The sequence below is a fragment of the Mastomys coucha genome, unplaced genomic scaffold, assembly GCF_008632895.1.
Source record: "Mastomys coucha isolate ucsf_1 unplaced genomic scaffold, UCSF_Mcou_1 pScaffold9, whole genome shotgun sequence".
Taxonomy (NCBI): domain Eukaryota; kingdom Metazoa; phylum Chordata; class Mammalia; order Rodentia; family Muridae; genus Mastomys; species Mastomys coucha.
The window spans coordinates 20,003,630-20,017,379 of record NW_022196915.1 but is presented as its reverse complement, the minus strand read 5'-3'; the positions used below and the strand labels follow the sequence as shown (position 1 = coordinate 20,017,379).

Sequence of the window (13,750 nt, the reverse complement as noted above, 5' to 3'; positions counted from 1 at the left end):
TTTAACCAGCTGGGACAGTTAGAGCAGAGAGCTTAGCTTTCTGTCAACATGTCTGAGGTTGAAGATCAGTGAATTCATTGCTAACACCTATGAGTCTGAAGCTGACACTCAGATCCTCTGCCATTGCTACCACTGCAGGAACCCAGCTTGATGCACCTTAAGTCTACATACCTGAGAGTCACTCTTCCTCTTCTTTTTCAGAACTGATATACAAGGAGGTAATGGATTTGGAGGAGCGAACTAAGAATGGAGTCATAAGAGGGCAGCCATCTCCTTTAGGTTGGTTACAATATAAACGTGGTTGCGGTTGTGATTGTGCTTTACATCTTGTGTTATAATCTTCAGGGACCTAGTATCTGCAGTTCATCCCATGCTCATTCAGTTTGGTAGTTAAATGGGAAAGCACTGACACATTTGCTGCTGTCTCTGTTGTACTGATTTAAACCCAGTTTTCATTGGCACCACAGCAATGTCTTTAAACAAGAAAAATCTCATAGAGTTCAGTATGCTTTGCTTTGAAAAGTCTTCAGTTGGAGTAGATAAAAGTTTCACCACAAAATTTGCTAAATTTGCTGTGTTCTGATGTTCCTTTTAGTCACACTTGAATACAAGCTCCTGGGGACCTCTTGTCTCAGTGTTCTGAAGGGTGACATGTGCTTCAGCAGAGTTTCTACCTGCTTTGCTTTCAGCATCTCGGAGCCCTGAACACTACACACTGTTTTTATTCTGTAAATGTATTTTTGAGAAGTTACATTCTTGTACTTCTAAATGACCCTTATTTAGTAAGCTTATGGCTTAAAAGTTGCTACATCTTGTTGAGGTGCTTTAACATGTTCCTACCTCTGAATGAGGCCTACCCCTTAAAAGGATTTCTGTCTCTCCATCCAAAAATCAGGATTTCTGGTTTTTGAGGTTTTTTATTTTTTTAAATGCATGAAATACTTGTTGGATACTGCTTTTTAGCAGAGGAAAGCATTTTCTCTCTGCTTAGTAAGTCCATATATGTATTTGCCTGGCATTTACTATGATCAAAGTATACCTGAATTTACCTAACTTGGCTGTATTGGTTACCCTGGTGAGTGATACAATCTCTTGTAGACTGGCATACTTGATTCAGGTCCCTCCTGATCAAATGCTGTTCTTTTGTGTTGGCTTCTGCTTTGTAAGATGGACCAGGAGTATCACTTGAACATTGTGTTTTTTGTGAGACTCTATCAAAAGTAATTTTCTATATTATTTTTTTAGTTACTTGGATCTTAGAGATCTTCTCTCCAACAAAATGCAGTGTAAAAAGTTTTGTATGTACTCTCAACTCTTTCGGAACACACCCTGAGGCCCATTTATGGATCTTGATTTAGAGCCATTCTCCATGTTTCTTGGATTTTAACTTCTTGTCTTACACTAAAAATGCATTATGGAAAGAAAACAAGTGTAGGTTTCTAGACATTTTCATAATTCTCCCTTCATAGCTTGTATGCACAAGAGAACATTAGTGTTGGATTCAATACGATTCAGCAACCCGTAAGCCCAGGAGAAGTCTGTTGACACTGAAGATAGGCAGCACAGTCCAGGCAGCCCGGTCTGCAACTCTCTCTGCAACTGGTTTGCTGTTTTGTTTCTCATAGCACAGGTGCAGCAATGATCAATGGCTCTCAGCATCCATCGTCTTCGCCGTCTGTCAATGACATGTCTTCAATGTCCACAGATCCGACTTTGGCCTCGGATACAGACAGCAGCCTAGAAGCATCAGCCGGACCTCTGGGCTGCTGTAGATGACTACTTGGGCCTTGGGTGGGTGGGAGGGATGGGGAATTGGTTAGTCATTGATAGAACTGCTTTTAAAACAATTCAGTGGTCATATTTTTGAGTGATTTTTCAGAAAAATGTAGAATTCATTTTGTAGTAAAGTAGTTTATTTTTTTAATTTCAAGTGTTGTAATTTAAAACTTAAGTTGTGTTTTTAAACAGCAACAAAACTGTATTGTATTTTTGCTGTAATTAACTGTATAATGTAAACCTAATTATTTTATCATGGTTTAAATTTTGCATATTTGCTTTATCTTATGCTGCTGATTTTTTTACTGAATTTGTAAGATTTTTGTTTATCAAAGCAACTATTATGTGGTGACTTACATATATCATGAATTATTTAAGATGTTTATAAGTTTTTTATTAGAATTTATTTCAGATGTTTGTTCATGATGCTATCCTTCAGGGTTATGTGCTTATCAATGAAATAACCCCAGAGGAATAAGGGAAAATAACCTGTAGCCAGTTATATTCAGGAATAACTACTGTAAATGATGAACGTGTCAAGAAACCTCCAATTTGTGCTACTTGCCAATCCCAACTTAGTTAAAACAATTGGTAGGCAACCTTACCTAAATTTTAGCAAACACCCTGTTATCTAAATGGCAGAATAACTCAGAGCATGTCTTTAAAGATGCTGGGCACATCCTTCTACAATTTGAATCTCCCTACACCAACCCAACAAAAACTCAAATTAAGGAATGTGGTATATTCTGAACATCTGTGGCATGCTTAAAGCTTTTGATCACACAAAGTTAAGAGGATACTTCATGAATATACATTTCAGTGGAGATCAACAGATGCTTTCCCTGTACTAGCTATGAGCCTGCTTCTGTATACACTGAGTTAATCTCCTCAGGCTGTAGGTCCTGACATTGGCCAAGAGCCTGGACTTTCCCTTTTGTACAGTTTCTGGCCTCTGGACTTTTCCCAGTTCCTGTTCCTTAGCAGGTCAGTCTCTAGAGCACCAGTTTGTGGTGTTTCTGGCCATCTGATTCTACCTGTAGCATAATCCTGTTTCTACTAGCTGTCAGGAGGTTCCAAAGCCTACTTAAACTTGTGTAGGTGACGTTTAAATGAGCAATATACCGTTCATCTGAAAATAGTAGCACACAGCCATATGTAGGATGTCATTTTCTAAGGACTGTTTCTTCACAGTGAGCAGAGCAGGCATAGTGGTGGTTCTTTAATCTGAGTCTTTGATTTTTTTATATCTGATTTCCAGTGTGGACGTTGAGTAGTGTAAGAATGGTGCTGCTCCTGACAAGTGTGTGTTAACTGTTTACATTTTATATCTGCAGAATCCTTTCTGTAACTGAATTTTCCTAAGTAAAATGTCATCAAGGTCTCATTATTTCTGAAATGACGTCTGTAATGCCCAGCCACCTTTGGTATTATCTGGAACTAGAGGGATTTCATGTAATGAACTGGGAAATGCATATTTCATGAGCTGCAAGGTTGGTAGAAAAGAGCCTGGAGCCCCTTGGAGCTCACAGCCAACAGGAATAAGAGCAGGCACAGCTTGGCAGATTTCTGAAAGGTTGTTTAAGCAGGTTTTTTTGTTTTGATTTTGTTTTGGTTTTGGGTTTTTTGTTTGTTTTTTTAAACATTTAGTGTAGAATTACTTTCAAGTAAGTTATTTTAAGTCATTGTTAATGTGCAATACTTAGATTAAGATACATTATGTTTTTTATATACTTTTACATATAGCAAGTTTATCATAATTTCTAGCCTCCCACCTTTTAGTGATTCCATTTCTATGTGTACAACATGGTGCATTAATTTTATTAGACAAGTATGCATTTGAGACTGTTATGCTTCTTGGGTTGTAGAAATATAAGGTTGAAGTCGGGATTTTAGCAGAAATTGGAGCATGTGTGTGTTCTTACTTTATATTAGTTTTGCAGCTAACTGGTTTTGTTTTCCCTGTGATCAAATGTGTCACTGTTGCACTTAACAGCTGGCATGCTTCGGTTAGTTTCCTGTGCTTGTGTGTGACTGCTGAGAAGCCATCTTTCTTGATTCTGATTTGAGTTAAGTAAGGAATACCAGTTGTTCTGATTGTATCATTTGTTGTCACTGCCAGCTCCCACTTGCCAGCCATCATGTTTCAGTTGAATTAAAAAAAAAAAAAAAAAAAAAAAAAAAAAAAAAAAAAAAAAAAAAGCCTTCAGTGCTTAATGTAAGCTGAAGTATGTAACAAAATTATATCCTAAAAGCAAGGTCTGTTTGTAAAACATGTACCCCAAACATTAAGGTCTACTGTTTATACATTCCCCCCCCCACACACACACACACTTTGTTTAAATCTGTTAACATAAATCCTACTGGTACTTTTAGAGTCTTAAAGCATCTTAAGTATTTTTTTAAGAAATTACAAATAACATTTCTGTCTATCAGTACTTGTTAAACCACCCTATAATTTGACTTTTCAATTATATATACTTATGCTATCCATTGTCTTACTGTCTAAAAGTTGTTTAGCTGAGAATTGGCATTCCACTTCGTGGTTTAGGAAAGAGATCCTTATTCTTCCTCCATGTCTTCCTGGTTACAGTTCTCGTACCCACTAATACATAGTGACCATCTGTAAGATGACCATGTTGTTGGGATTGCTTTGTTATAAATAGAGCATCACACTCTTTAATGCTATTTGCTAAGTGGTTTTTACTGTGTCATACCATGCTGTTGATTGCCAAATCTCAGAAGAGTGCACACCAGAAGCAAAGGCCCAGTGTGTTCACACCTGGCTTGTAAGAGAAGCAGTAGCCCCCACCAGTCCAGAGAAGCTTGATTGTGTACAAAGTAGCAGCTTGCCTGCCAGCCTGTATCCCTCAGTTCTCAGCTCACCTCACTTTGTTACCCTAAGACTCGGAGGCGGAAAGGACACTGACAGGATTGGATGAGCAGTAGGCAAAGGAAGCTGTTTCCTGAGTTACAAATAGAACTTGGTTTACATTATTGGCCAGTTTCTGCCACACACATGAAGACAACCATCAGTGTTGCCTCAGCACTAGCCTGCACAGCATTTTGACATTAACAACAACAACATAGTATATTTTCAGAAATACTGTTGTAGTTTGTAAGTGTTGTTCATTAGTCACTCATTAGTGTAGAGTGGATGCATGATGCCCCATGACCCCAGTAAATTCTTACCAGTGAGTAGGATACCCAGCACCGTCTCTCACCCGTAGACCTCTTCAGCATTGCCTCGTGGCCTGTTGCATTCTAGTGTGCATCGTGTTTCTACTGATCTCTTGGGTGTCTCCTGCGAACCACAGGAGGCACATTTGTCCTAATCGCACGAAAAAATGAAAGAGATAAGGGCATTGAAGCAGAAATGTGTGGTTTGGGGTAAGATAGGAAAACTTGTGTCCTAATTATTTTCAAAGTAACTGCTCTTAGGCAAAGTGCTCTTAAGGGGAGTCTAGTAAGCAACTTTATGGGCACTTCTGGTTTAGATTCTCTTCATTACTGAAAGTCCTGAGGAATATTACCTGTGGATTAGTTTTGCACAATGTCCTCTTCTCACAATGACTTAAAATTAGACTAGGTTTTTATTGAACTACCTCACACTGATTTTCTATGCTTTCCCAAGTAAGCTGTTGCCCTTACTGTTAGACCTTTACTGAGTGTAAATTATAAATGTGCGTTGAATACTTTATAGCCACTGTTCACAAAATACCAGTAAGTATGTGAAGTGCAAACCTTGCATCAGTAAGAGACAGTCCCGTGTAGTCTTCCACTGTGTCTGGGGAATTGTGCTACATATGCTTATTGATTGACATCATCACTGTTTTTGTAAGAAAACTGCTCGAGATATCAGTCCATGCTTTACATTTTACAAAAGGAGTAAATCTTAGTAAATTTTACGAAGAAATAAATTACTTTTGTAGGCCCAATATTTGGTATATTTTTGAGAAGCTGTTAATCTTATAGCCAAATGATGAAGTTAAACTGAAGTAGCTGTCTGCCTGGACTGTGACGTCTATTTTCTCATTACAGTTTACCCTGTTAATAAGGTTTTAAACCTCAAAACATAGGATGATAATTAGATTTTTTTTCTCTCTCCCTGTACATGTCATTCTTTCTTCACCCCTCCCCTTTCCTGCGCTCTCCTCTCTTCCCTCTAGACAAAACAAAATGGGGCACTTTGTAGGGAATGCTGAGATCATTACTGTGGTTTACTCGTTCATGCCCTAGTCATTAAACATGCACCACTGGATGTAAACAGTGTTATCTAGTATGTCAATTGGTTATAATATTTTAAATAAAAAAGAAAAAGTGGTATGAAAGTAAGAGTTCTTCATTGAAAGCAAAACAAAATTGTGTTTTTTCCTGGTGGTTGTAAGGTTTCCTGTGGGTTGAGGTAAGGTTGTTAGTAGAGCAGATGTCTTAGGTTTGGATTTTACACACTTGTCATCCCGGTTTTCACTGCTGGTGTATGGCTTGATCTAGGCTTACTGTTCTTGTGTTTGAAATCACTAGAGGAACTTTAAGAAAGAAACATTGCTTCAATACCCTTTGACCTAGTAACTGCATGAGAAAGCAGCCATCATGGTCAGTGGGAAAAATCCGTATCATACCTGAGTCTGTCAAAGAAAGCAGGAGGTTTGCACATGGAGCCAGTTGTATCTGCTCTGTCCACAGGTTTTCATCACTGCTGATGGGTAAGCTGCATGAAGGTGGACAGGGTCCCTCTGAGAGTGCTAACCCAGCCATCTTTCCTGGCTCCTGTCCATGCAGCCTTTCTACCCATGCCATCCTCCCCTGCCTCTGCATACACTAACTTTTGAAGACATTTGCTACCTATTCCTGCTGCCTTGGCAGCCATGAGACTGCTGAGCTGGTGCATGCTGTCTTGTTACTGTCATAGGTAGGGAGACAGGAACCAGAATGTTAGCTTCAAGCTTATTTTGAGTTGAGTAGTCAAAGTTTCCACTCAGTCCTAAAGTGTAGTTCCTTGTTTGGCTAATACAGGTATTGCATTTTTTAAAGTATCTTTTTTCTGTCAAACCTAAATGAGGGTGATTTACTTGTATTGATTTTAAGATTTTTTTTAAAGCTACTTAAGCTTATATACAAGTGGTTGAACCTACTGGAAAATAAGATAACTTCAGATATGTTTTGAAAATGTTAGGTTTCCAATACAAGTTTTATTTAGTCAGCTAAAGAAGACACACTGTTGAGACTCTGCTAGAAAGTGGAATGAGAGCAATTGAGGTGGGGGGAGAGGAAAACCAAGACTCTGCTGAAAGGAACAGGCAGGTTCGATGAAAAGAAAGGATATTGTTCAAGAAGGTGCATCTTTCTGTGAAAAGACTTCTGAAGAAGAAGGGCATTCTAAACAAGGAAAAGTTACAGGTTTAAAAGTAAGTGCCTGGGTGGAAATGAGGACAGATGGGCAAGGCACAGGTGTGCAAAAATAATCTTACTGACAGGAAAGTTAAGGTTCAGAATTGGAACACTGAGAAAGAAAACAACAGGACTTGCTTCATTCTCTAGAGCAGGGGCTCCAACCTTCCTAATGCTGTGCACCTTTAAGCACAGTTCCTCATGTTGCGACCCCAACCATAAAGTTACTTTGTTGCTACTTAGTAACTAATTTTGCTATTATGAATCAACATAAATATCTGATATGCAGGATATCTGATATGCAACTCTTGTGGGTGGTTTGGGGCCTGGGTTGAGAACCGCTGCTCTGGATAAGTCAGAATCCATTGCAGTGTGAGATGATGAGACTATCTTAGGGTCACTGCGGTGAGAACAAATCCAGTTAGTCTAGAAGTGTGAACACGGGCATGGAAGCCAGGTTCCTTGTTGAAAGCAGTAAGATGGGAAAGTGAGCTCACTTAAGCATATTGCCCAGCTTAGTTAGCATGGGAAGCTGGGCAATGTTCTAGGCCCTGTACTTGTGAGGAACACTCATTATAGTGGGTCTATACCCAGTGCATCTTAGAATTTGTGCCTCACATGTTTGCAGGATCTCTGACAGAGAGCATGTCTTAGGAAGAATGGGACAGTTGACTTGCATCCTACTTATCTCTGGATTCCTCCAGTTTTCTCGGTCTGCATGAGGCCTGTGACATTGCTTATCATTTCCCTATAGCATTTTATATCACCTTATGAACAGAAGGACAAGGAGAAGCTTCCTAGTAACACACATGAGCACACCCAGGTTTTCTGGACAAATACTTGTGAAACCTGGCCAAGAAATGGGAAGAGCCACAGATCAGAATGGACCAAAAGGGAGACGCCAAAATGCATGTGTTCCCTGGCAAAACCACATCTTGGCAAGGTGGGCACATTGAAATGTGCTGTGCTTCTGCATTGCCAAGCATGGGAGACTCTCTAGGTGTGTGCTGGTTGCATGTATTCTTATGTAAGGCAGTGTAAGAAATGGAAGTTGCACGGTGGAGAAATGCTGACCCTAAAGAAAGGCATTTTGTGTGCTCCAGAATGACTGTATGCTAAACCCTGAGCTGCCTTCTCCATATCCCACAGTCCCAAACTGCATGTGGTTGGTAAGAATTCCTTGAGAGATACCTCAAGATCAACTTCCAAAGGCCAGTTCTTTGTTTTACATTTTCATGAAGGATTGCAGTGTTGTGTTTTGATACTTTCTTGTGTCATTCCCACCAGGCCCTGTCTGTCAGCCAATCCACCCCCGTTGTATTCTGTCCTATCCTGAGTGTGCCATGCACACCCACACTTGCCCAGAGGCAATTATTCTGCCTCTGTAAGTCTCTGATTATTGCCTCTTAGAGAGATCCGTCCTCCACAAATAGCATAGCCTTTGCCATCTCTAAATTACAGCAGCTATAACCCAAGACTCTAAGAAAGGGAGTGACTAGCATTCCCTGGTAGAGAACAGTTGCTGGTCGAGGAGAGGGGACTTAGCCACTGGGTAGCTGCCTCTTAGTTGCCTCAGTTAAGATCATTGAGTTTGTGATCTGGACTTGGGTGAAGTTAAATCTTTGATCTGGGAGTGCCCTATCTGGGATAAATGGGTGTCCATATCTCCCTAGGAAGTCATGCAACATGATTACATAATTCTTGCTCACAAAAAAAGAAAGAAAAAAATAGCCAAGGCTGGAGCAAGTGGGGGTAGAGGGGAGCCAAAAAGAAAAAAGGTGTGTGTAGGGGGTAGGGTGAGAGGACAACATATAGAGGTTAGATCTCACCTCTTTGCTGAAGCCCAATCAGGTGTTTCTGCATCTATGCTGGATGCTCAAGGCTAGCAGGCTTGAGGGCTTCAGGCCCTGTCTCCACCTCCCATCTCTATAGGCATGTTTGTGTCACAGATGCTAGCTGTCACATCTGCATGTTTTGCCCTTATGCTTGCTCACTTATTCTCACTTCTGATAAGTAATGAAGGAGGCACCATGTTCATGTGTTAGTTAATGACAGCCTGTGCTCTATTGATTCCTTGACCCATAATACCCTGGGAAAGGAGAGCCTGGCCTGGGTGTAGACGCTTTGCATGCAAATGCAGTTTAAGCCCATGACTAGGACTTTTGACTGTGCAGTGTTTATATTTCTCAACATGTTGCACAGGTCACTGCATACAATATGAAATTACTGCAGTAATGGGAATGTAAAATGCCCAAAATTGGATCCTGGTCTCTAGTCTTGGTAAATGGCCTGACCCTTCCCCTGGCTCTGTTTTCTCAAAACAAGGAGGCATGCCTGGTGGTGATGGCATACGCTTTAATCCCAGCACTTGGGAGGCAGAGGCAGGCGGATTTCTGAGTTCGAGGCCTGCCTGGTCTCGAGTGAGTTCCAGGACAGTCAGGGCTACACAGAGAAACCCTGTCTCGAACCCCCCCCCCAAAAAAATAAGGCGTAAATCACTGTAAAGGCTCAGTGCCCACATAGGTGGAGCAGTATGTAAGGCACCTTTGGCAAATAGTTGTCTCTTACTCTAGGTTCAGTCTGTAGAGAGCATTACGGTTCAGCTCGCCACAGTCACACACTTGTTCAAACAGCAGCCAGCTCTTAAGGAAAATACACACTCATAAGAATCTGATATGCAGCAAATGCTACTTCTCTTTGATGAGATGTGCTGGAAAGAGCTGCTGACACCCAGCACTCCCCCTCCCAGTGCAGCAGAGCCAGTAGAGTAGGCATTCCCAAGCCCCACATCACATATCGTGGATCCTGCCCCTTGTCTCCAGCAGTGGAACGAGACACCAGAAACTACCTGAAAGGGGTTTGGTATAGTGACAGGGAAGCCTCAACTCTGCAGGGCAGTTTGTAGCCCCCACTGACCTGGACTGGGGCCAGCCTTGGCGTGGGTGAGGTCAGGGTTGTGATTTACAACTTGAGGGTTGGCAAGGCTGGATTATGATCTTTCAAATCTGACTCCAAAATGAAACTACCAATTGTCTGTGGAGACAGGTGTCAGATGCCACCACAGCCATGTCGGCTGTCAGTCAGTAGTCCCTGCTCTGGGTGGGCCTGAGAAGGTACTGTGGTCTAGTACTTCCTCTTCACAGAATGCTAAGATGAGTGCCTCCCTCCTTTTCCAGGACCCCTGAGGCAGCAGTGTGCATTCATCCTGCTTGTCCTCAGGCCAGCCTCATCATTCCTCTACCCTTTGCTGACACCCATACTGTCTGTCAAAGGTCCACCTCTAGTGTTCTCACATAAGCAGTATGCCACCGGACCCTGTTAAGTGCTGCCTTTAAAAAACCCTGCTGGCAGGTGGGGGGGATGCTACTCAGCTACCACCCAGCCCCAGACCCAGGGCTTATGAATTGACCCACACCAACATCTGCCTTATCTATGAACTGCTGGAGCCTGTGAAGGAGCCAATCCTGCAGGACCAAAGCTGCAGGACTCCACGACTCAGCAGGATATCCAAGAGTCTGAGGGTTCAATATTGCTGGTGTAGCAGAAGCCAGAGGCTTTGAACTAGACTCATGGCAATGTTAGCAAGTAGAGCTCTTTGAACAAAAGGATGCACTGTGTGATACACACCTTGCAATACCATGAATGAGTATGGGAAATGTGGGGAAAACAGGAGGGAAATAGTGCATGCAACAGAAAACTGCTTGATAGGGTCATTGCCCAGAGAGGTTGGCAAGATACTTTTTGTTGTTGCTTTTCATTTCTTCTCTGACCTTTAATTTTTTTATTTCTTTTTGGGGAAGAAATTATAAGGATGGGTATGGAAGGACTGGGAAGTGAGTGGAACTGGGGTACATGATTTGAAATTCCCAAAGATTCAATAAAATGTTAAACAAAACCCTGCTTCATGGCACCATCCACATGAGGATATAAAAGGATGTGCCACCATTCTCCCCTTGATTTCCTCCCCGTCAACCTTCGGCCAGCCTTCCAACATCCAGTGTCTTTGACTACTATACCTGCATCCACTTGTGCCCACTCTATACATTGGCCAAAAATGCAGACTTTGTTTAAATTCAAGCCTGTTCATGTCAGTGGAGTGAAAGCTTGCCTGCTTGCTCCCTCCATCTGACCCCATCAGGCCTGCTCCCCACCAACTGCATTCCTTTCCATCTGCCTTGATCAGCTTTGTATCACTATAGTGAAATACTCTAGATAATTACAGAGAAAATATTTAGGCATATAGTTTCAGGAAAAAGGTTCAGCCATGATGGGTTAACTAGGATACTTCAGGCCTGTGACAAGGTAGGGGACATGGTAAAACCAACTCCATGTGCCATAAAGCAAAGAAAGGAGAAAGGACCAGAGTCCTCAAGTACCCTCAGGGTACATGGCGTGTGATCTCAGGAACTCTTTACAGACATTTCCTTTCTATTAAAACAGTGACCTGGAAAGGAAGGGTCTTGATGTTCAGTCTTGGCTGGCCTAGAACTCGCTGGTTCTGCCTCATGAGTGTGAGGATTAAAGGTATGTGTCCCACACCATGTGAGAAGACTCTTAAAGCCTTAAAAGACTGGGGAGGCTGAGAAAGGAATCTCAAGGCCGCACCCCACATTTATAAAAGTAACAAAAGCTTAAGACCCTGGCAGAAGTAGCAACCGACCAGCTCGCAGGGAGCTCCTGGCTCATCACCCATCCTCCTGAAGTAACCCCAAGGAACTTACTACGCTAGATTAGAGTTTATGTCTTCCCCAAGAAAGTCACACAACCTTCCCTAAGGCCTTACCTCTTAACCAGTGAGCAATCTGTCCAGCTCCCCAAAACAAATTTTGAAAATATCTGAAAGCCTGTGGCCAGAATCCTAAATTTTTACCAGTTCATACCACTTTACAATTATTCATTCCTGTTTAACTTGAGGATGGTTTTATCAATGGCCTAAGCTCACTCTTTATAGAGTGCTTCACCCGATTTTTTTTTTAAAGCCTCATTCCCTATCTGTTCATAGTCACAATTCATTGTTTGACTTGAGAGAGGTCATTCTAGTATGATTATGGCTGGAACCTTCAGGCTTGGAACAGCTTGCGTAAACATAACCTAATGGGAAGAGAAGGAAAGGTTGAGAGGTTCCTGGACAGAGCACCCACTGTGGATGTGCCTCATGGTCAGTGCCTCTCACTGGAAGTCGGATGTCTAGGTAGGAGAGTGCATTGCACAGTGAGAGAAGAGAACTCTAAGTTTCCCATAAAAGTTGTACATGCCCAGATCCCTATTTGCCAGCAGGTGGCAGAGCTGGCTAGCAAACTCTCCCCTGTCAGGGCAGGCAGGGAGGCAGGCGGGTGGGTGTGTGGGTGCAGGCGGGCAGCTGGCTCTACCATGGCCAGACTCCTTTCCTCCTGTGAAACCCTGCTGAGACTTTGGTCCTGGAAGCTCTTTTGATGAGCTGATGGCATTTTTTACTTCAGGACAACTCAGCAGAATTCTACACCTGTCCTGAGGAAACAAAGCAGGATTGTGTGAATAAATTGAATAACTTCTCCCAGGGTTGTTACCCCTGTCACAGAGGAGATAAGGAATAATCTTTAAATTGCCATGTGAGAGATTCTGAGGAATCAGTCACTTTAGCTTTTCCTCTCGGAATGGGGGGGGGGGAGGCAGGGAGGGGTGTTTTACCTTTGGGCAAGGAGTGCTCACTGGCTGCAGCAGTACCCCATAACATACACTAATATCTCTGCTGCCCTCTTGGCACTCTCAGGAACACCCTAACCCTGGCCTCTGACACTGGGAGGGTCCTTGGTAGGAATCCTAGTTGTGGAAATCTCCAGTCCTCTTTCTAAGAGCAATCAGAGGTCAGGTGTCAGTCGGCCTTACCACTGAGGGTGAAGGTAGGAGTAGCTGGCCTTGTATTTCATGGGGGTAGCCAGTGCTACCTAACAGCACTATAACCCTGGCCATTCTGCTGCCCAGGTGTCGTCAGACATGATACCCCTTAGTCAGGCAGGTAGGTATTAGGAGCTTAATGACCTTTCTGAATGGCGACCAGAAACTGGGATACTTTGAAGACCTCTTAACCAACCCCCTACACACACACACACACACACACACACACACACACACACACACACCCCTCAGTTACTGCTTAAGGGGGAAACAAGAGGCAGCACATGTGACAACAGAGAAGCAGGGGGAAAGGAGAGGCCAGTCCTCTCCCAGCCGGGCCTGTATAATGGCCAATCTTTACTGTCAGCTTGACTGGATTTGCATACATAGAAGAGACACTGAGACACCTCTGGGCCTGTCTAGGACATTTCCAGAGGAAGATCCATGGTCTTGTGGATACAATGTGACCAGCTGTCTCAAGTTTCTATTGCTCCGGCTAGGTCAGCACTCATGCCACAGCAGCTGAAGGCCTTCCTAAAACATTTCTGTCAGGTATTTCATCACAACCACCAGAATATGTCAGAGCTTCCTGGAGGCTGGGGTGTGGGTCACTCAAGGTCTGAAGATGTCTCAAGGAGTGGGGAGACATGGAAGTTACGGGCCCACTCTTACTCCCAGATCTGGAAGGTGGGCAGGCCCTAGAGGACCAACC

At 42.7% G+C, this 13,750-nt stretch overlaps 1 protein-coding gene across 5 annotated transcripts in view; it reads left to right on the top strand.

Annotated features, from left to right (window-relative positions):
* Nucleotides 1-6,099, top strand: part of Mapk8 (mitogen-activated protein kinase 8) — a 65,321-nt gene extending 59,222 nt beyond the window's left edge. For 3 of the 5 annotated variants that reach the window (XM_031362870.1, XM_031362869.1, XM_031362873.1), the window contains exons 11-12: nt 202-279; nt 1,631-6,099. In XM_031362870.1, coding sequence (XP_031218730.1) covers nt 202-279; nt 1,631-1,776 — 224 coding nt within the window. In that variant the 3' untranslated portion in view covers nt 1,777-6,099. Of the gene's footprint in view, nt 1-201; nt 280-1,625 lie in introns of all 5 variants that reach the window. The other 2 variants (XM_031362872.1, XM_031362871.1) reach the window with 1 other exon arrangement.
* Nucleotides 6,100-13,750: the final 7,651 nt, after the last annotated feature.